This window comes from Amblyomma americanum, chromosome 2 (genome assembly GCF_052857255.1).
Source record: "Amblyomma americanum isolate KBUSLIRL-KWMA chromosome 2, ASM5285725v1, whole genome shotgun sequence".
Classification (NCBI taxonomy): Eukaryota; Metazoa; Arthropoda; class Arachnida; order Ixodida; family Ixodidae; genus Amblyomma; species Amblyomma americanum.
In genome coordinates this window covers 38047244-38071156 of record NC_135498.1, presented here as the reverse complement: position 1 = coordinate 38071156, position 23913 = coordinate 38047244, and the positions used below count along the sequence as shown (strand labels likewise).

At 44.3% G+C, this 23913-nt stretch overlaps 1 protein-coding gene across 1 annotated transcript; it reads left to right on the top strand.

The window, feature by feature from the left end:
- The first annotated feature begins 5532 nt into the window (after positions 1–5532).
- Positions 5533–22071, top strand: LOC144121022 (cytochrome P450 3A41-like). The gene is made up of 10 exons (XM_077653929.1): positions 5533–5652; positions 6136–6188; positions 6809–6905; positions 7374–7493; positions 9232–9320; positions 12816–12931; positions 17139–17229; positions 19648–19805; positions 20800–20888; positions 21765–22071. The coding sequence occupies exons 6-10, from the start codon at positions 12821–12823 to the stop codon at positions 21967–21969; spliced, it is 654 nt and encodes a 217-aa protein (XP_077510055.1). The 5' UTR covers positions 5533–5652; positions 6136–6188; positions 6809–6905; positions 7374–7493; positions 9232–9320; positions 12816–12820; the 3' UTR covers positions 21970–22071.
- Positions 22072–23913: the final 1842 nt, after the last annotated feature.

The following is a 23913-nucleotide window of genomic DNA, read 5'->3' as shown; positions in this document are numbered from 1 at the left end:
AAAAGTGACTGAAAGATACGTGAGCTCGAGTGAGTCTAAGTACAACTGTGCATATATCTGAGGCGGCAAAAAGCTCGGGGAAATGCAGGCCGTGCGAGTTACTGAGTAATTTAGCCTTTGGCTGTTGAGAATATAAATGCTATGCATGGACCAACTTTTATCGGCTGACGTACATTCCTAAACATAACGTGGGTACAGAATACTGATATTTCAGGAACGGCACTTCAACATTCAAAGCTTTGACGAGTGGTTTCAGTGCGAAGTAGTTTTGTTGTCAACCTGGAAGACATTACTTTCGAAGAACCTTGCAAGAGCACTCTTGCACGGGCTGAAAACCTTGGAGGCAATGTCAAGGGCTCATGAATGCAAGACAAAGAAAGGTTTTAATCAACCATAAACTGCGCGTCGTTTAAGAATAAAAATGTTACCAAATATTTAACGGATTAATCCGCAGCAGAAAGCATTAAATTGCGTGAACGTGTAATGGCGAATTGTTCCTAATGAAGATCGCTCTGAAAATGGGGAGCAAATCCTTTCTGTTTATTTATTCCTCTGAGAATGCTAGAATGGAACCGCCTGCAGTTTTGTCTGCTGACACTATCATTGATGTTACATTTTTTACAAACAGGTACAAGTACAGTATACGCTACGAAAGAAAAATAGAGATGCACATATAGAAGGGCTGCTAGACGTTTACAGACGCTGAGAAATGCTGGAATCTATCGGAACTAGAGCAGAATACAGTTAATTAATGCGCTAAGAGCAAGCCAAATTATTATTGCCATAAAATCCAGTATTTTCGAACACGTAAGCGCCGTGGGATTGTATTCAAATAGTAGTTTGTGTGGTAAGACGTTTTAATTGTTATGAACAGTAAATACAGTCGTGTCTCATTAATACGAGCACTGATGTTAAAGTCACATACTGTTCGCGAAGCAAGTCGTCCGTAATAACAAATTACAAAGAAAAAGAAAACAAGAGGTATTAAAAAAACTGATTTAAGATTAGGGTCTGCTTTTGTGCATTTAGGCGCACAGCGAAGGTGGAGTTCGACAATCTTGGGAGCTCCAAGCTCAGTACGCTAGCCCTTATTATCGTGAAGAGCCGTGTGGAGAAGTTTGAAGTTCCAAGTGGTTTATTGGAGACGAATGGTGTCTCTTGGAGTGATTACGTATCTCTTGCTATGCACGTTCACAAGACAAAATAAAACAGTCAATGGTTGAGGGGGAACTGGTATTACTATTACTCAGTGTGTTTATACCTTTTGAATGCCTATTGCAATGTCTCAGAGCTTGGCGAGAGGGCTTCTTTCGAAGCCATTCATTAAAACATGCAAACGGAAATGCGCATCGATTGTTCAGCTTTATACTCTAATGTGTGAAACCCCAGAACAAAATAGGGGACTCAGTCATCTACCCTTTGACACTGCTTTCCGCTAATGATCTTTCTGCTCTGCGAACATAGGAAAACAACCATCTGGTTGGGATAGTCGAGCTTTAATTCTGATCGTTGACTATATTAGCGCAGCATGAATGCATGGCCTCCAATGGGTTCTGCGCATTTTCACCCTTACCTTTGTCCGGGCAATGAGATGGCATATTAACGAGGCGCAAATATATTAAAAATGTTTGGTCCCCCGAAAGTTGTCCACAATTCGTGTTGTCCATATTAACGGTGGTCGTACTATCGGGACGCGACTGCATAAGCTTACGCGAATATTTATTAAGCTTTATCTGCTCACTTACGAGCGCTTCGCACTCCTCAGGACGATGTCACTGAAAATATATTTTGGACCTGGCTTTCGTAATCTTTTGCGGTCCACCCATTACGCCACTGCGAGCAGTGGGAAAGGGGAATGTTATCTCTTAACTGTGTTGTGCAGTGGTACCAAGCGCAAACAAATGAAGGATTAACATATCTACTCGAAGTTCTAAATTATTTGCCAAAACAATAACAGAAAAGAATCTGTTCAAACATACCGATCGAGGAAAGCAATATGTCAGTGGCCAGAGTTGCAGGCGGCTAACTGAAAGGTAATTTGATGCAAAACCTGTCTTTAACGCTAAAACAGCGGAAGTCTCACGCCACCGTAATGAAACATTGGAACGCGATGGAGCAGTTTCGAAATATTCTCTTTACTTACTGCGTGATCCTTATTGTTTTTCTCAACAAAAGTTCTCAGATTTTTTATATTTTTGCAACGAAATGACCATTGTGAATGATATCCAAGAAGTTCGTAACCTTGTTTTCTGATATTACGGGACATTACAGGGTGAAAATAATAACTGCAGGAGACACAGCTCGCGAGGTTTGTTGCACTGTTCTTACGCTGTGCCCATGGTTCTCAAAAAAAAAGCAAATTTGTTCAAGGCTTTTGCCATGTATACTCCGTCATTTTACGTCATGGAAATGAGGAGCGCTGTGACGGCTGGCTTGGTTACCATTTCTCTGAGTTTTCTGAGCAAGATATTGAAGCGTCATATTGTCAAGTCAGCTCCCCAACATGACGCATGATAAGGCAAATTAGCTCACGCCATAAGCCGCAGAACCGCAAGCTTTAGCAGAAGACGCGTCACAGAACTGTGTAAGCTCACCTTCCTTTGAGATTAGGCGAACATGACCAACCAACCGTGGGTATTACGGATTTTTGGTACCACCATCTCTGCGGTGGGCAAATAGGCTGGTTACCTTGAATTTCTCTTGCAATAATTCACATTACATGGGGTATGCATGAACTGTAAGGCCTGTACAATACCGAAACGTGTACAGACTTCCACGTCTTCCTACTGCAGTCATGGCAGTGCGAACTCTTACATTTCAGAGGATGGGACTAATGTAGAATATCTCTAAAGTACTTAATTATAGGGTAGCAGTTACCAGAAAAAAAGGCCCTCAACCAGTTCGGGCGCTTAATCTCTGCATGACGATGGCCCGTGCAGGGAACTGCCATATCAAATCCCGGCGGCAAACTAGAACTTCGTCAGATGTGTACAGTGGGGAATTAGGTGCATTGACAAAGATCTAGCCCAACTAGTATGTTGCCAGACTTGTCGGTCTAGTTACCAGATAGTTGTTCTGGCGTTTTATGCTTACAGTCCTACTGGAACTTGAGTACGCACGGCTGACGTGGACGCTGCTGACGCTAATACAGCTTCACTGAACATTTGGCGCTTTACCTAGTTCGACTAAGTGGGGACAGATTAGTATGGCGCCTAACGCTGGCAGCCCACGCAGAAGATCTGAATAGACGGCTGACACGGACAAAACGTCGATGAGTCCCTTCAGTGATTCGTTGCCTCCTCACGTTTACTATATCGGCCAACGGAGCGCTTCTATGTTCGGAGTTCGTAGCGACGTGTTTCCAATGCGGACGAGTGCTACAAGCACAAAATTTGAGCACATGGTGTAAACTGCGCTCAGGGACGAAGTAAGAGGCTCTATCTCGAGTTTTGTGCACCTCAGCGCAGTTTTCACTGCGTTGCAGAAGTCACGCGAATTACTGTGCTCGATTCATCTTCTTTCCTGTTTTTGATTTCGCCTATGTAATAAAGCTCAGCCGAACGTGCGATAAGCGAGCGATCAGACTCTCAAGGGCGCGCACTCCTCCGACACAATGTCGTTTCCTTTTTCCAGAGTCGCTCGTTAGCCTATGCGATATGCGGCGCATTGTACGTTCGACCCACAGTGCTCTCTTAGGTCAACCATAGCGTTACACAAAGCATGTGTTCGCTATCTTCTGCCTGACCTCTGCTTCACGGACTTTGGCGTTCCGGATAAGTTATCAAAGACGCCTAGTGAGCCAGTTCTAGAAACAGTTTGCTCGCGAAAGCGCACCTATCCTAGAAGGGCATATACCATGTTTCTGCTCTTCACACTGCTGGTACTCGTAGCGTCGCTTTTCTTTTGGTATGTATCTGAAATGATTGGCTTGGATTTGCTGTAACTCCACGCCGGGAAGTGGACTTCACCTGTAGCACGAAATATGCGCAGTTTGCAGCTTGTCAGCCTTCGTGCGAACCTCGAGAGCGCTGTTAGATATCCTCGGATGTGTTTGGCTTCAATAAGGCGCGCGGCTGGGAAAGGTGGCTTTTTATGTTTAAAACAACTTAGTTTAATACAAAGACAGGAGTAAGGAAGACAAGCATAGTGCATGTGATTGTTATATTTTTTCATGCCTTCGTCCTGTCTTTTGAGAGCGCTAAGCTCTCAAACTTTTTGCTTCGTTTGTAGCCTGAAAAATGCAGGCTTTAGCATGTCGCCCTAGATGTGTCCGGGTTGAATTGTTTGAGGTGTTCCGCACCGAAATGTTCTATTAGCGGAGTGAGAAGAACGGGTTCCGGATTTTATAAAAATTTTATAAAGTACTCGTGAAAAAGTATATTTTATTGGCAAGAATTATACTTCCATTATCCGCGTGCTTTTTCAGTAGCTATTCACGAAGATAAAGGGAAAGCATTGAAACAGAATGGTGCCACTTATTATTGTTGTTGTTGTTGATAGAAAGAAAGAAAAGGAAAGTGCACGGGCCTGCCTACTGGCTCAAGCCAGTAGGGAGGTCACTTATTCGTGCTTCAAGCCCATTCTTTCGACCAATTCAGCGCGGTCTTCTTGACCGGACACTGATGACATTACCATGGGATATTTGTTCTTATTAGAAATTAATTTTAGAGCTTCTTCAGGCTATGCTCATTTTTGTCTGAGAGAGAAAGACGCATTTATTGCTGACAACTTTAAATTTAAAAATTTCAAGTTTTTTTTTCGCCACTTGTTTCAAACTCTTGACTCCCAAACCGAAAAAAAAAGGCCACTATAGGAGAAATATCTGCAACGTTTAAATTTTTGCTTACAATATTTTGTGGTTAAAATTGTCGCGGCTTCGCCCCTACCTTCGAATTTAGTGTTCGACCTTAAGCAATTGAGCGTGTTACTTCTAAATCTCTCTGGGAATGTAGTACTCTTAATGTGAAGTTATAGCTCTTATTTTGACAGCTATGCGTATATATATATATATATATATATATATATATATATATATATATATATATATATATATATATATATACTTGCACTCAATGCTCTTCTTTTCCACCTTACCGTGCACTATGTAATAACTCGAGAATTTTTGTTTTTAGTTCTTGATTCTCCCTCCTCTGTGCTCCTGTTAGTCCCGAAGAAAAATATTTAACGAAACTTCGCTTTGTCCCGCTGTTTAAATGTGCTGGTTGACAAGCCTTTACGGCGATGACGCCTATGGCTTGGAATTGTGCTTCGGTTAAGCGCCGAGCATTAGGAAACAAACTTCTTTTTCTCGTGGTTTCTAGCATGGTAAACTTGGCGGTTATCCGCCGCCTTTCACAGAAATTACGTTGAGTATGAGTTCTATTGGCACATGACTTTTATGCATGAAAAAGAACCCACATGAATGCATTGCTTGCAGTTTCGCGCAATGTCCAGTGTTTGTTCGTTTTGATTTCTTCAGCGCAACTAATTGCGTTACTATCTGCAATGCTGTCCGTTTACAATTATTGCAGAAAGGCTTCATTCTTGGTGCGCAGGTGGGTGAAAAAGACATTTACATTCTGGAATGACAAGGCTATCGTGTGTTGCACATTCTGGCAATATTTGCGATTTTGCATCGACGACTACACTAAGGTTAGTTCTCAGTTTTATACATTCCTAGTTAGTGTATCAACCAGAAAAAATGAGCAAATTAGGTGGCTCTTCTTGAGTCGCTGTTCAGTGCCATTGGCTTACTAATGACTGCACCTAGCGAAATATTACCGAACAAAAATGTTGAGCGTTTTCTTTTGCCAATCACTTGAAAATTTTAAAAACTTGCTTCCTAATTTTGCTTTCTTGTTGCCTCAAACACTTTTCTTTTTGAAAACCAGATGTCTCTATAATTCAGGCAGTCAAGCAGTTTCACTCATGAGGGTGTGTAATTTTTCTTTTTATGTTGAGTAATGTGCTAGATCAGACATCGTTAATGGCGCTGAAGTGCTTTGCCATATCGATTCTTTGCTGCTCAGTGTGTAAGCCAGTCCCGGAAAAAAATCTTCATAAAAGAATGCAGAGATGGACACAACGGCAGGATCAATATCCGTAAGTCCCTCACATTTCATATTTTTCCTGCAGCCTCTGAACGACCTCGTCATACAGAACTACAGGAGGCACGGCCGCCTTTATGGGTAAGTTAAACAAAGTTGTGCGGGGCAACATAAAATACCACATGACGCATCGCAGTAGCAATCTGTTGTGTTAAATTATAATAGTGGAAAATCTGTCGTGCCATCTAATTTCAAATAATATTTATGCGCCTGTAGTACTTAAGAAAACAAGGGAAAAAACTGCTAGGCTTTTCGCTTTTACCGGGGTTCAGAGGTTACAGCGAAAGATGCTCTGCACACACCGCTACCTCCCTTTTTCAATATTTCGGTACAGAGCGTCTAATTTCGCGCAAGCACGTAGGTCAAGCCCCACACTATCTCTCACAAGCCCAGACTCATACAGATCTTAATTTTATTCATTAGAAGTTAAAGCTATAGTTTCGAATTTTGAAATGTGTCGCTTAAATACATATACGATAAAGCTATGAGCCTCACAAGAAATGTCTCAAACAGGTGTCGCTTTAACGCATTCAGTCAACGCAGAGCACACATATTGTACCACGAGATGTTTACGACCAATCAGGTCTTATTTTCGCCCGCAATACCTCCACTTGAAGTGCTGGCTGTGGAATGTTCTGGGGTTGAAATATACGAAATCGTGCATGTAGCAGGGCGGTGAATTCCACACTCTTTGTTCACAGGACTTACCAGACGACTATACCAACGTTGGTTGCCGGCGACACGGATGTTCTTCGAGATATCTTGGTATCGAAGTTTAAAAGTTTCTCCGACAGAACGGTAAGATGTTCTAAAAGATCAGAATGTAGCCACGCATTGTACCACGTAAAGATTTTTTCTTACATGCTCTTTTCATTTCCTGCTTTTAAGCACTACTGCCTTTGCCACCGCCGCACTCTGCTGACATGTGTGCTGTCAGAATTTACGCCGTGCGTTGAGCCGTCAACCATGGTACGGGGCAGAATAAGTGAGGAAAGAGCCCTAAAGCAAATACAGCCCCAGGTGACTCGAACATATTTCTGCAGCGCAGGCATCAAGAAAGAAAAAAAGTAACAGCCACAGGACGCTTTCTCTAGAGAATTGTTCCCTCTTTTGCTGCTCAGCTGTCTACAAGTTTATGCGTACTATTCTCAATAGTACTACTTGAAGGAGTGAGATTTTGCATAATGTTAGAATACAAGGGTCGCTAGAAGATTAAACCGAGAAGACAATCGTGAGAGTATGCTTGAAACGTCTTGCTCGCTGCAGGAGGCTCAGCGTACAGGAAACACAGTGTGACAGAAAGCGTTGCTAAACTTGTCTGGCGATGAGTGGAAGAAAGCTCGAAGCGTGTACGCAACTGCATTCACCGCCAGCCGGATGAAGACGGTAGGCCTCATTTTCTACAACCAATTGTTCTTCAAAACGTTTCGCCATACCTTAGCATGCATCAGATATTGTCGCTTGTTTTGGGGTAGACGATGTTAATCTCGAGGTCATGTGCATTTACTGCGACTGTGTGTGATTTACATCATTTGTAGGCTGCAAATGGGTTCTTTAGAAGGGCTGATTTGGGCCATGTGGTGAGGATGTTCAGAAGGGTGAAAATCTTAAGAATGAATACCCGCCAGTTGCTGCTTTTCTAAAATGTAGGTTTTTAGGCAAGTTCGTTTTGTCAGTCTTCTCGGCGTCCTAAAATTGCTGAACCTCTTTCAGTTCGTTATAACCGAAAAAATTAGAAAGAATTATGCGCAGAAAATCAGGCGAACGCTTCTACTTTGCGTGGCTGACATCAGGAGCTCCATGGCTGTGAAAATTCAAATATTACGACAGGAATTTCGAGTGCTTCATACACCTTATTGATTTTTAAGAGCGTTAACTCTTACTGATCACGTTTCGATATTTCGTGGGGTCTGCTACCACACTGAGATCATAGCGCCATCTGTGGCAGCAACTAGAAAACAGCGTATCTCGCATGGAGACTTGTAGCGTCATCTACAATAGCATTGTAGAAACAACCACCTGCCGCGTGCCAATGATGACGTCTCGGTGCAATATGGTGGAACTATGTGAGAACGACGTCAAGGGACGAAATGGCGGCATAGTTTCGGCTCCTCGAATCCAAGATGGAGGCCATTAAAATTGGTTGTGCCCTCCCATCCCATTCTCTCCTTACCCTCAAAAAATATCCCGCTACGGGAAGAAAACTGTCCATTTACGGGACCGCCATATGTGTATTCATTCGTTCCGCTATATATACTCCCAGAACAAGAGGCACTTATCCGGGCACAGTTGTGTACCGAATTTGGTAGGCAAATAAAACACTATGGGTAGTGGTATAGAAATAAAAGCACAATTAAATAAAAGGTAAACATTGTGTACATGCAATTACTAACTGAAGCGTTACCATATCGCGCCGCAAGCCGAATTCTAGGCCCACGTTGACCCCCAAATGAAGCAAGTTCCATTTGGGACGTATCTTGAGGCGGCATAACTGGACAACGGGTGCATTCTTCTTTGCTTTCTTCGTGTATTAAACCAAACAGCTAACACTAGTTACCTCAACGTCTTCCAGATGGTGGCGGCCTTCTTTATGGCCGTCAAAGCTAGTCAAATTCTGCAGCACGTGCGAAGTGTAGCCCATGAATGTCAATATATTGTTGCACTCTCTCCATTTGGAAAATCCATCTGCGTTTTACACTTATTACAGCGCTTCATTATCGAAAACTGCGTTGGACCTAAATGTACGCGTAGATTTTAACGTAACTTGGGTATGAAAAGCTGAGGGGGGGGGGGGGGGGATTGTTTGTTTGGGTCCGCTCGTCTGTTTTAAAAGCGCATTTATATCCAACGGTAAGCTCGAATTGCTGTCTTTGGTGCCGACCGTCAATGCTAGTTAATTTGACAGCGATGCTCGACAATTACGTCCAGGCAGCGTAGAAGGTTCTTGCCATAGATTAATGTATAGTGTTTTTCCTGCAAAGGTTTTATGATAACGCTGTAAGGTAGTAGCGTAATGAGATTTTACACATTACAGATTTTAGTTTGTCTTGGTGAGCACCGAACACCTGTGTCTGTCCTTGTGAACGCCGAACAGCGCTATTAATTTGCTTTGCTTAATTTTCAGATTATGATCAAGATAAAAGTTATCGCTGAAAAAAAGGTGTCTCAAATTGAAGAAGCGGCCACGCAGAAGAAATTGTTAAACATAACCGAGTAAGCATATTTGAGTACGTCTCGTTATCTTTACAAAAGCTCAGTTTTGCAATAGAGACAAATCGAGCATTGTTCTCTCAAATAATGCCCGCTAATGTTTTACTCTGCCCTTTTCAAAACTAAAAAAAATGTTACTCATGTGTTATAATGTTTCTTACATTTTAACACTGAAGAACTCAGAATTGAAACTATCGATTTCATTTATTTGGAGCAAATAGAAGCAGAAGCACATTAAAAAAAAAAAGAAAAGTTGAGTAATAGTCGCCGCAAAAATATATTGTCGCGCATATTTTTGTAGACAACGTGCAAGTCCAGCTTTCTCGGGCAAAAAATTTGAAAACTGAAAAATTGTAAGACACTGCTATGGGGATAATGAAGGTAATGGTCTATTATTTTTATATGTAGCATGATCTTTCTGTTATAGTGTTTCCGGCCATCGCATCGAAAAGTTAAGACTGCCATAGAAAACTAAAGTGGAACGCTTTTGACGATAGAAAAAACGTGAACAGAAAAAAAATACAAGACTGCCGTCGGGTGACCTGCGAATATATACATTGTTATAGTGAAATCTTACATTATATGAAAAGTTTGCGTTGATAGACGGTTTCCCGCTCAAAAAAACTTTTGTCCAGAAATGCCGAGTATGGGTTTGCCGCGCAGCACAAATTTGAAGAATATTCGCAGAGAAAGGCCTTTCTTTTTAAAAAATAAACGCTTTCAGGAACCTTTACAAAAGTCACGCTAAATAAAGGTGGTTTCTAATGCAATATTACGAAAAAAAGGACACGCGATTGGCAGAATGAGAGGCACATTGGAGGTGGTTGGAAATCATGATAGTCACATACTACAGCCTCCCTTTAGGCTGTGGCTGGAGGAGACAGGCGCTGAGTCACATTCAGCAGCACATAAAATTACCTTGAAATTACGAAGCAAATGAAAAATGCATGCGCACCAGTTACCATCAGCAGCATCCAAAAATTCTACCCAAGGCAGCGCATCAAAAGCGGGAAGAAGGGAATTTCAAACAATTATCGTACACTAAAAAAGAAAACGGGATTAAAACGTATCAGTGCCAGCATTAAAAGATTAAATATTTAGTAATGATAGCTCCTTGTTGATGCTGACTTAGAAAATTTTAAATCGTTGCTATATGACTCAATCGCGGGGAGGTATTCCACGCGTGAAAAAGTTTTAAAATTTTTGAAAAAAGACCTGAGAAAAGTTGGGTCAGACCAAAGGCGGACAGATTAATTGGGGTTCATTTGGTGGGAAACAAAACGTTCGTAGTTTTTAGCGAAATTCTTCACATTACTTTTTGAAATGTTGCAATAAGGGCGACGGTGACTGTAATTCAGTAAAATGAGTTGGGGAAGCAACGAACGGCATCGTAATGAGATACGGCGGCGGATGAATCCATTGGGGATGAAAGTGCGTTGAATCGAAAAATGCACGCTAGCACACCCATACGTTCACCCTGTGCACAACTCAACCTGTCGTGGAATAACTGTTTTGAAAATATACTCCCCCAAGTTTTAAAATAAAGGAAGCACGAATTGTGCAGGATGGCCAGCCACACGTGTTTGGACACCACGGCTGCTTTGAGCTATAGCATCGATCTGGACAGCAAAAATGACAGGGACCACCCTCTACTCAGAAGTCTTAACGCCATCTTTATGAATATAGCGGGCTGGCCTGCTGTGGCGATGTGTAAGTGTGCTTCTTTGGTACCTCTGTTATCATTGACCAGACAGCTTCCTGCTTTCATTAGGCGCCGAGTTTTCGGTTACCTTCAACCACATTACCTCGTAATCCCTCGTATCTCTTAATTACCTCCAAATGTGCATTTATGAGTTGGCTCACTACCGTGCTGCTTTTAAGTAAACAATGAAAGGCCACAGAGCATGCGTACGAGCTCTCGATATGTTTATGTCAAAGCAGGTTTTGAACACTGGGAGAGGCACAAACCTCCATGAGTTTTGTAGCCGCGCGGGTGTAGCAGCTTGCGGCGCACAGTTTGTCAGGAAATCTCATTACCCCATTGCTAAATCGTTCAAGCTAAGTAGAGAGGGCATAATCGCACGCACCGGAGTGAGTACTCAACACTGGGAAAAACGGCGCCTTTGGATCTTTGGAAACCTGCAAAGGGGGCACACGCTTAACAATACTCTGTAATGAAGTGGAATGCAGACATCTGTTGTGTACGCTAACAGCGCGAGAACAGGGCCTACTTGGTTGTACAGGCTTACTACGGGGTATATGTAAAGTGTATAGCGCGTTATAAGCATGATGTTGTCTAACACGTCTTGTGGTCGTGATTAGACGCCTTCACAGGAAGGCTCCTTTTGCGTCTTGGCGAGAATGATGCGAACGCTGCAATACGCCTTGTAGCTATATCTTTAAAAGTCACTGAAGACATTAAAAATCGGAAAGGTGATGATGATCATGGATTTTTATGGCGGAAGGGCATCTAGGGTGAAGGAGCGCCATAACACAGGGTATTTTCGACTTCTCAAGGTGGGGTAGAACACCCATTTCCCAAGCATTTCACCCTAAATAATCCGAGCACCAGACCAGGGGAAAGCTTGTACCCATTGTATCACCGGTGGGTACCCGGCGGTACTGGGGATCGAACCGCGCACCTCCCGCATGCGAGGCGGATGCTCAAACCACTTGGCCGTGCACCGCTGCGGTAAAAACCAGAAAGGACATCGGTACCTTTGTGTTCGGTTCTGACAAACAAACCTGGAAGGGCGTCTGCCACACGAGTCAGGTCTACGCAAGCGTTGTTTCGTTATATTTGCTATACTTCTGCTGTTCACGCTGTTACTCTCACTATCGAAACAGCAATTACAAGTTAGTGTGTAATAATTAAGCACTGTTCTCGCAATGCTAATACTAGTCTCTACGCGTCGGTGCATATCCAGACGCTCGCAGGGATAACGACCAATAGCAGACAATTGCGAAAGAAGCATGGAACAGAAGAAGCCTGTAAAAAGGCAATGAACTTATGTTGTAGCCGTTAATAAATTATAGTGAGCGCTTTTCTGCTGACTGTTCGTGCGTCACGGAGCTCATCACGAGTCCCTCATTATAGCCTTCTTTTCGCGGACACTTGAAGCTGGCGCCTTTCGTTCTGACGTGTGCGATATTATGCCAGAAGACAGTCCAAATCGCCGATGAAGCTTTATGAACAAGAATAGACCTCATGGCGGCCGCAGTGGTCGAGCGTTGCGTCGCTTTTATCGCTGGCGAGCTTCTGTGCCCCAGCCTGGGGCTTTTTCGCAAAGCATCTGTAAGTAATTGGAACGCTGCATGTAAGGAGCGATATTGGGGAGAAGTAGAATTGGTCCGTAAGAAATTTATGATTTAAGAAAGCAATGCATGTCTAGCTCTGCGACCCCACCCCCTCCCTAAAAAATAAAGAAAATAAAGAGGACGCCAGCGAACGCTGAACATTTAGGTATCATAGAGAGGCTCCTCGGCAGAACTTCGCAGTCCTAATGCCAAAGATCTACAAGTTTCTGCCACCTGATTACCCTCCGGAATCCAGCACCAATATGTTCAAGGCCTTCGTTTCTCACCTTTTCGAAGACCGCAAGGCAAACGGCAAGGTAAGTCCTCACAGTACGCGTATGTGGATGAAGCTTCTCTGAATATTTTAAGAGCGTCTCATCACGTTTCGAGATTTCGTGGGGTCTGCTACTACCCTTCGTGTTCCTATTCGGGAGCATATACAGGAACACTAACTACCCTGAGATCACAGCGCCATCTGTGGCAGCATATAGAAAACAGCGTATCTCGCGTAGAGACTTGTAGCGCCATCTACAATAGCATTGTAGAAACAACCACCTGCCGCGTGCCAATGGTGACGCCTCTGTGCAATATGGTGGAACTATGTGAGAATGACGCCAGGGGACGAAATGGCGGCATAGTTTCGGTTCCTCGAATTCAAGATGGCGCCCATTAAAATTGGTGGCGCCCTCCCATTCCTTTCCCTCCTGACCCCCAAAAATAACCTACAACGGGAGCAAAACTGTCCAGTTACGGGACCGCTATATGTGTATTCATCTGTCCTGCTATATATACTCCCAGAACAACGGGCACCCATCCGGAGACAGTTGTGCACCTAATTTGGTAGGCAAATAAAACCCTATGGGCTGTGGTATAGAAATAAAACCACAATTAAATAATAGGCAAATATTGTATACAAGCAATTACTAATTGAAGCGTTACGATATCGCGCCGCAAGCCGAATTCTAGGCCCACGTTGACCCCCAAACGAAGCAAGTTCCATTTGGGACGTATCTTGAGGCGGCGTAACTGGACAACGGGTGCATTCTTCTTCGCTTTATTCGTCTAGTAAACCAAACAGCTAACGCTCGTTACTTCAACGTCTTCCAGACGGTGGTGGCCTTTTTTAAAGGTAGGCTTTCCCGAGCGACGCGCTCCAAAGCGTTCTTGGAGACCACCAAGAGTATCTAGATGTCCTGATGTCTTTAGTGCATTGTTTATTTGAGAACCGCATATGTGACCCGAGGTAATCGCGTGCGCCATATCGCGCGAACACTACAGAGGCCAGGAGAGAATCATAGCTTACAGACAATGCTGCTTCCATAAAGTATAATAACCACAGTATACCCAATTCGCATAAAGGACTGCTTTCAAGCTTTGTTAAACCATTACCATAACCGTTTGTGAATTTTCATGCAGTAGCATTAGAGCTGTCGTCACAGCAAAACTCCGCCGATGTTCGAGACGAAATCGGGTCAAGAGAGGGAACATGACCTTGTGACGTAATCACGGCCTGCATAACGTGGCAGGTGGCAATTAAATTATTGATTGGTCGAGAGAGGTCACGCGTCCTTGCGACGTCATCACATCCTGCCAGCTGGGTTGCGAATGATCTAGTTTCTAGACAGAAACCTATTTAGAGAATCGAAATACAAAATTTGAGAAATGTGTGATATGCGCAAATGGTTCGCACCATCACAGCATAGCGGAAACCTGCTACTGCAGCTAGCAGCCCGAATATGGCGGTTGATGGAGGGACAATTGCAGAAAATCTGGTGCAAACACACACAGAAGTTGCAACAGAAATTGTGACAAATGTAAACTCTAATTCTATCGCATTATACTCTTTAGGTGATTCGAGCGCACCATTCTAATATATTCAAAATGCTTTCGAATTCATAACCGCGTGATGAAACCGAGAGACGTACACTTGTTCTCTCAATAATCTGGAAATGGTTTTGTCTTTGAAAGCTAACGTAATTATAGCAAAAATAGGCGATCGACAATTTGAACAATATGCACTGAATGACCCCAGATGTCACGGCAGTGGTGCGCACATACGCCGACGCACTTATCCGAAACTTCTCACCCTCCTGAAATTGGGGCGTCGGCACCACACTCTTGTTGTCCTGGTTGACGTTATTCTGGAAGCCGTGCGGCGCAAGTAGAGGCACTGGTGTGTTTTAGCCGAGTATGTGTCCTGATTAAAGCGTGGTCACGAAGTTCAAGCAAAACCTGACGCCATTAAGTACGTTGGAGGCTGAGCACAAAATACTGCCTCGCAGAGTCGTGGACAAAAGTTTGCGGGATACGGATTCACGGAGAAAAGATTATTTGTACGTTTCCACGCTAGGCAGTAAGCTCATACTTTACCAGAGAATGCAACACGCATGTTCCCTTGTGCTTTAATGCTTTCTATTGGCCTGCTTTGCTCGACCGCACAGAAATGTTCTTTTTTTCCTGTCAACTCGAATTCGGCAAACTTTTTTCCATGAGCGTACATACATCGGAGAAACTGGCGCATCGGCGGTCACACGCTCGGCTGTTATTATTGCCGGCGCCAAAGCTGTGCACCAGCTGGGAACTCTTATTAGTGTATGTTTGGAGTATTGGGCTCTTTTTATGCTAACGCCAGCTCATGCTTCGCTATCGAGGCCACATGTGAGCGCGGCTATGTACAGACGTTATGATGTATCACGCAGCACCGCTGCCTCTACTGTTATTGTTGCTGAGGCTCCAGCCAGGGCCTGAACAAAATGAAAAAAAAAATCTCGTGGTCTGAACAGCCTGCGTGTCAAGGGTACATCCGGATGGTATCCCATCCCTGGGTTTCAAATGCGCAGAATATTTATAGAAAGAGAACTAAAATATAACTTGTGTGTCCTGAACTACGCAGCTGCTGCACGTGACCTTAAAGGTGGGGTTTTATTCGCAAATGCGAGATAAGTTTCACATTTCGGTATATACACACGCCACAGAAGTGGAATCACGAGTGGTCTTCTTTGTTAATTTCAAGCTCTTAAGCAGCCAAAGTAAGACCGAACAAAACTTCATTTTAGGCCCGTTGGTATTTACTTGAAACGTAAGACACTAACTTAAGAAAGACGCGGACCAAGGAACACTGAAGACAGGACAGCATCCGTCTTGTGTTTAGTGTTCCTTAGTCTGCGTCTTTTTCGAGCTGGTATCTTATGTTTTAAGTCCGAAAGGAAAGAATCGAGGCATGGAGTGGCAGGCACGCGCCTAATAACTTTGTCGCTAATTATTTAACTTCAAAAATTAATACTCTGACGACGCGTAGAGGCATTGCGCGCGCAATATATATTTGTCTTCTCCATGTAAACCGAACATTGAGGTCAAGGTCTGTGTTTCTTTATTATGATGAGTAACGTGCTATGCATGTATGCGTAGTCCTGGATATGTACTCATTCATGTTCTAGTTTGTGCAGAAGTGTCCCGGCACTAGGGGCATGTTTTTGTTATGCACTAATGGGCACCTTACGCGCACTCATTTCTTGCCGTCCTTCTCTGACCGTTCAGCCTTTTCGTTTTTGCACTATACTTTTAATATGTATGCTCCTTACACGATGTCATATGCTCTTTAGCCATCTCTCCGTAAAATGTATATTCCTTTCCCAACATCGGCCGCTTCCTTTCCTTGTTTCGCAGTTGTCTTTGCACTTTTTTCGTCGTACCCATATTTTTTTTTAAAACTAAATATCTTCCGCGGAATACGGACGCAAGCGAAGATGACGCATGGGCATCAAGGACGCACGAGCAACAACGGAGAGAAGCAGGTCCTTTAAATTACGAACAGGACTACGTTCCATGATACACAGCTGCAATGAAGGCTCCCAGTCCAGCTCTGCAGAATAAATACGAGTTACCAACAACTCAGGCCTGCGTTCATGTAGGCCCACCGTACGAGCGTTCTAAACCCTTTCTTTCCGGCAAACGCGTTGAGACTCAGAGAGCAGAAAAATGTAGCTTTGCTACTGTATCATGTACACATGTCGTCGTAATCTCCAGACATCTATTCTTGCTTTCTCCGGAATGCAAGTTCGTATCCGCTAGCCTGCGTTGAGTTGCGCCTTACTGTTCGAAAGGGCTTCCCTTCCCTGTCCTTTGACAGATTTGCTGAGCATATATGTGCAGTGCACTTCTGATAACGAGGCAACGTACAGAGAACGTTACCCTGAGGAACGTCCTCAAGGCCTACAGCGTCTATAAGATCACAAACTCATTTGGATTAAATACATGTTAACTGATTAATTTTTTACTCATGGTGCAAGATGCAGTCCAGCTGAATTCTCAAAGTGTTTTCTTGAAACAAGAAGTGAAAGATGGAGTAGGACATCGCAGCGTAAGCTGTGATTCAGAAGGCAACCATGTGCATCCGGAAAGATTTATGTTATGAAAACGCTCGCATATAGGCCCTTGGTTTAAGCTCATCCTTTTCCCTTTGAATCATAGCGTTACGCACTCTGACACTTCATCTGATGTTTGTGGCTGCATATCACTTATCAGAAGGAAGAGGACTTCCTTCAGAAATTTATGGATGCCGATTACGACTGGGAGAGCGATGGCCTCGAGAAGGAGAAGAACATCGAAGGAAAGAGTGAGAGAAATGAATTTGTTTCAACATCACCCTTCGAGCAATTAAGGAAAATTTAAGCTGATATTCTTCAGCATGTACGAATGAAGTAGAGATGTTGCATAGGAGTTTTTGTCCAGCGATTTCACCCATTGTTCGCTGAGGATAAATCCATCCCTGAGACGAGCACTCGGCCGTATTGGCACGAAATACTCTTTGCTCCCATATTCTGCGAATGGAGGGGAGGTGAGCTTGAATCCAAACATGATGGCGATCATAAGGACCACATGAAGTCTAACGTGTCCGAAAATTCTCGCCTGAATAGTGTGGAACAGGAAAAAAAAAACTTACGATTATAACGCCCCAAGGGCGATTCTAACCAGCGGCGCCGGTAACGGAGCAGCTTCGCTTTTAGACCATCACCTTGCCTTGCATCATTCGGCCATCGCCGCAGCCTTTTGCGTTGCGTGTTCTGTCAGCCTCTCGGACTGCGTTCTGAGGCTGCTGAAAGGCGGACGAGCGCTATGGCGTGTCAGACATTCAAGACCAACCTCAGGCGTTCAGCACGCCCGGAACTAAAAAAGAAGCGGCTGAACGCCACGTCAAATAAAGCAACAAAAATTGGCAGTGGCTTAACTTGGCTAACCCTGGAATTCAGCGGAAAGCAATGACGCTTGATAAGCGTCTGAGGTTCGTCCATGGCAGATCCGCTGCACGCTCGCGACAGCTGTTCTATACATATTACCCATATCACCACGTGACTATGATGTGGTGTCACATGGTCATACGACATCCCCCATCGGATGTCATCAAGTGGCTTCACATCACCCCATCGGATGTTCGGAAGGTCAGGGGTCAACCCAAAAGTCACCTAATGTCGAAAGTCATAGGCCAGAGGTCAAATGTCAACTAAAGGTGATGGGTCCAGGTCAGGGGTCAAGGGATTGACACCAGAACTGTACTACTGTGGTCACACACTGCTAACGTGGTTGGATTGATGGTCGTTCAGTGTCATTCTCCGGCCCACACGATGACTGCTTTACCTTGGGTAGGAAGCTTTGCGAAGGAGGCCAAGCGTCTGAAAGCGTCTCATGAAAGCGTCTGATGGCGGAGGATCCTCAAGCTTCTAAAGCAGTATGCATGAACGACCATACGCGCTGCCAAGGTCTAATAATGCAAGTATGTAATAGCTGGGGCACGTTCAGCTGCTAAGAAAACATGGCCAATTACCGAGGGCTGCTACTGCCACCAATCAGCCGTCCTAGAACGCTCTAAGTGTTTCCTGCAATACGTGTCATGCTTACATCTATTCTCGGTGATGAGACACCCTATCAATTGTTTTTATTTTGTTGTACGGAATATGCGGTGGCCCCGTTTTAAACGCCGTTCGAGACTACATTTTCATGAATGCACATTAAGAAATAAAGGTATATGAGTTAGTTACATACAATAAGCGTATGTTTGAACTAATTCCTGAAAAACATAGCAGATAATTCCCTGGTTGGTCGCTAGGAAAGTAATGTAACTGAAATTCCGAAGGGGAGAAGGAGTGCAATGTATATTGCACTCCTTCAATAAAATCAATACCGTCTGTATTTTCGCAAAATATCTATTTAAAAGACAATCTACGGCCTACTTTTACATGGCGTATGTGCCCAAGTTTGCATTGCTGTTTCACACTTTTTTTAGTATAAACCTGCAACAAGAATATTACTTGAATTTAGTACGAGATTGTAAACAGTGACTCGCAGTGATATAGACCTGTTAAGTGCTGACGCGTGTATTTAGAAAAAGCGGCATTCTAACTTCTGCGAATACGTTCCGAACACTCGTGCTACCACTTGTTCAGTGCTTGCAGTATGTGCACGGTACTTTCGAGCATCAGTAGTAAAACGCAAGCTGCCACTCTTAAGAGGGCATACATATAGCTCTGTTGGTAAGACATTATAACGACGAAAGCTGCAAAAGACAAAAGACGGAGGTAGGCGACAACACAAGGCGGTAGCACGCTATCGAAGTTAGTAGCGCTGTGCTATAAGAGAAGTAATGCCCGTGGTACGTCGGACGTACCGTGGATAAACCTGGAAACAAGATTTGAACAGAAGAAAGACTTCGTCTGACCAATAGCGTCATGTAACTGAACCGTGGCATTTCGAGATCTAGCAGTTGAACAAAGTGTCGAGTCATGCAATAAAACTATACCGTTGAAGCTCGTGAACGTGCTTCTACTTCACAGTTGCTATGCGCACTGCATAATGAGTTCTACAATTCATGTTTTTATTCACTTAGGAAGGTGGGTGAGGAGTTAAAAAAAAGTGCTCACAGAGCGAAAGAAAGGGCACGCTCTTGTACGTTGGCAGGAGTGCAAAATGTTCTAGGTGCATTTATGAATGAGGCGTATGAAGCGGATTAAAAAATTGCACCTTTTTTAACATTTTCCAGAGATGTCACTGGACCAAATAACAGGCCACGGAATGAGTTTCTTTATCGCTGGAGTGGAAAGCGTTTCGGCTGCTCTTGTCTTCACTGCCTACTGCCTGGTTCTTCACCCCGAAATTCAAAGCAGGGCAATTGCAGAGATAAACAAGGCAACCTCCGAGGTAATTCGGATCCCCCTTTTCCCGTAGTACATCCAGGTTCTTCACTAGTACACAAAAAAGTATCACTCGAGGAAAGGCCTTTTAGGGCTAATATAATAAATAACAGAAACAAACAGGGTATCTATTTTGAAGGCATACTTTTAAAAGCTATCTAAATGGCCTACATTTGTGTGATTTCGCTTTGGGCTCGCCATCTCGCTTGGGTTTGCAAAACTGCGTTGCCTCTAGTGGCCGCTTCATAAAGCACCATGTGAAGGAAAAACTTCACGCGACCCTTACCACGCCTTTCCTTTTGTTCGTAAACTTATCGGAACACCCCTTGAAGCCTATCCTTGCCCAAGCGCAGTTGGCAACTGGAAACCAAAATGGCGTGGCTGGCATAAAAATGTCACTCTTGAAGCATTAAATTGAACAATTGATGGCAAGTTGTACCCGCCGCGGTGGCTCAGTGGTTAGGGCGCTCGACTACTGATCCGGAGTTCCCGGGTTCGATCCCGACCGCGGCGGCTGCGTTTTTATGGAGGCAAAACGCTAAGGCGCCCGTGTGCTGTGCGATGTCAGCGCAGGTTAGAGACCCCCAGGTGGTCGAAATTATTCCGGAGCCCTCCACTACGGCACCTCTCTCTTCCTTTCTTCTTTCACTCCCTCCTTTATTCCTTCCCTTACGGCGCGGCTCAGGTGTCCAACGATATATGAGACAGATACTGCGCCATTTCCTTTCCCCCCAAACCAATTATTGTTATTATTATGGCACCGCGTCAGTTACTAAAGTGGTCTGAAGAGAGCTCCACAGCATATAATGAAGCCGTTCTGACAAGGCGGATGCCACAGCCGGTGCTCAAGAGCCTCTTACCTACAGCGTGACACCCAGAGATTTTTCACATAACTGAGGAATAAAATAAGATTATTACGCATGCTAACTCGTCTAGTAAGAAAATAACTATTTCGAGCTTGATCTACGTGAGTAATTTTACTTTTCAGCTCTTATTTTCAGGGCGAATTGACGTTCGACGCTCTAAATGAGATGCCGTACCTCGAGGCCTGCATAAAGGAGGCGATGCGACTGCGATCAACCACACACTTGTGATTACCAAAACACCGGAAACTCTTACCCGCATCGTAATGACATTTAATCAAAGAGTGAGTGTGTCGTCCGTGAGCATTCAGAATCCTTTCTAAGTTCTTATAGTAAAGCGAAAATGCAGTGCCCATCAGGCCACGAGTGACAGTGCGCACAGCAATATATTTTATATTGCTGCTGTGCAGGGAGAGATGCGAGAATTGGTCATGTTTGTTTTTCAGCAACTACGAGGCCTGAAATATAATTCATTGTTCATAATAATGTCCGCTTGATAATAAAAAAGTACAAGTGAGAACAGAAGCGCACTCTCACTTTCGAATTGTGAGTGCATTTTTGTTTCTATTTTAGTTTTTCCCGTAACACGGTAAACTGAAGACAGCAAGACAAAATATAGTGTTTCACCACGGCTTGGCATTACGGAGCCCCTAAGGAACAAGGAGCACGAAAAATTTTCAGAAATGCAGCAATAACTCATGTGCAAACGATCAGGAGTTAAAATTACAACACACGGTATGAACTCGGTGTAAGAGAAAATGAATATAATGACACATATAATTCTAATGCCCGTTTTTACAACAGAAACTTTACTTACGCGCTTCCCAATAAGATTCTGGAGACGCGGCACGTGCCCTCTGGTAGCGGTCGTTGGTACGCTTTCTTATGGGCACAATACGCTTCTTGACTACTGCTAAGATTGGCGTGATTCAACCTGAAATCTAAACACTGCGCTTTGTTCGCTGCTCTTGCGCCGCCAGAAAACCCGCGCAGCTTTGCAGGACAGACTTTTGCGCTGTGGTTTTGCACACCTAATGGTCCATGGAGGGGCTCGAAACGCCACTGGCGCCTGCTTCCACTTTATGTTCTGATTTTCTCCTTAGCACAACGCGTCTGTGCACGGAGGAGACCACAGTGGGTGACATACACTTCAAGCCAGGCATGTGCGTGTGGGTGCCGTTGGCGGCAATGCACCTGAACCGGGAATATTTTGCTGAGCCTGAGAAATTTAGTCCTGAGAGGTACGCACGAATCCTGAAGGCTGCTCTCACGTTTTGCAGTGAAGCAGGCCCAGATTCTCGTCTGTGACACTTGCGTGTGCTGTGCTGTGCGCGTCTACACAGTGCAGACCACACATGTGCATACGCGTTTGTGCCGGCACATGTGTCTGTATACTTTCAGCTTTTTCAGCAACAGTGCGCGATGTGAGTGCACACCCGTTTGTGCCGGGATGTGTGAGTGTGCAGAGTGCGCGCGCGCGTGCGTGTGTGTGTGTATGTGCGTATGTGTGTGTGTATGTGCGTATCTGCGTGCGTGTGTGCGTATGTGCGTGCGTGCGTGTGTGCGTATGTATGTGTGCGTGGGTGTGTGCGTATGTATGTGTGCGTGCGTGCGTGTGTGTATGTATGTGCGTGCGTGCGTGTGTGTGTGCTTGCATCCGTCTGTGCGCGCGCGCGCCTGTGTGTGTGCGTGTGTGCGTGTGTGTGTGTACGTGCGTATGTGTGTGTATGTGCGTGCGTGTGCGTGTGTGTGTGCTTGCATGCGTCTGTGCGCGTGTGTGTATGTGCGTGCGTGTGTGTGTGCTTGCATGCGTCTGTGCGCGCGCGTGTGTATGTGTGTGTGCGTGTGTGTGTGTACGTGTGTGTGTATGTGCGTGCGTGCGTGCGTGCGTGTGTGTGTGTGTGTGTGTGTGTGTGTGTGTGTGTGTGTGTGTGTGTGTGTGTGTGTGTGTGTGTGTGTGTGTGTGTGTGTGTGTGTGTGTGTGTGTGTGTGTGTGTGTGTGTGTGTGTGTGCAAGACAAAAGCTGCATCAGGAACACATGCGCTCGATGTGCTACTGTCCCCTCTAACCCAGACCACTGCAAGAAGTTCATTGTAATATGACATCACCACCCTCCGTTCGCACCCTCACTCTCCTGCTACTTTCTCTTTCCCCCTTCTCTAGTGTGGAGTAGCAAGCCAGGGTCACCTTACCGCCGGCCGACGTCTTTACCATTCCTTTCATTAATTACTTTCTCTCTATCTCTGTGTTCGAGGAACAAAAATGATAAGTGGAAGATTATGTGACTTTTTATACATAACTCGACTTCGTGCTTGTTTGTAACGTATTATAACGTTCGTTACTGACATCATATTTTATGCCGTGCGGCCCATTTAGGGTCACAAATAAACCAATGTAAATAAATAAATAAATAAATAAATAAATGAATAAATAAATAAATAAATAAATAAATAAATAAGTGGCATTTTAGCGATACCCCGACGTAAACTTGTATAGGTTCCGTATACGGTTAGTTCTTTTTTAATGCCTATGCATGTAACAAGGCTTGCCGAGAAGCGCGACTGCTGAGTTTCGGAGCAAGAAAATGACTCGCGTAGTATCGGATTTCGCGCCGTTTTGTTGCTTCTAATTCGTAGCGTAAGTGCAGTGGCGTTGCAGTGATGTAGCAGGAGTACTGCTGAAGGCTTTAGGGCCTAAATATTTACAACCTCGGAGATGCCTACAGAAAGAACAGCGCACTTATATTGCTTCAACTCACCGACGACTGTCCGGTTTCACTTCATCACCGATAACGCGAACAGGTTTTATTTAAAGCACCAGCTTTGACGTCAAAACGGTCAGAAAGACTCGCATCACGGTTACCTTTCGAGCTCGCCTTATATGATGCGATGCCACTTCTGGACATACTTCTTTCGATGTTCCGCTTGTCTGTTGGCGCCGGATCGATCATATCATCTCTCAGCACTAATGCGCACAGTTTACACGGGGCCAGGACGCTTGTAACAGTCAGTCACATCGCATTTTAACTGACGGGCCTTTCTGTGCGGCGCTCTTTGAGGCACGCGCATTCTTTGCCATTTACTCTTTGAGCACCAAATGATTTATTCGCTTCAATAGAAACTTCTTCACTATCTCCCAATGGTGTTTTTCTTGACATTCTCATTATCACTAAGGCGCATTCATAATTGCACATACAGAACTATGAGTCGTTAAGTTAATCACATGTGTGTCATAAGCGCTTCGATCATCCAC

Excerpts from the sequence above, each read along its gene's own strand:
- LOC144121022 (XM_077653929.1), top strand. The coding sequence starts at position 12,821 with ATGCCAAAGATCTACAAGTTTCTGCCACCTGATTACCCTCCGGAATCC. Across the intron at positions 17,230-19,647 it reads GAAGAACATCGAAGGAAAGA|AGATGTCACTGGACCAAATA; the intron begins GTGAGAGAAATG and ends AACATTTTCCAG. Across the intron at positions 20,889-21,764 it reads CTGCGATCAACCACACACTT|CACAACGCGTCTGTGCACGG; the intron begins GTGATTACCAAA and ends TTTTCTCCTTAG.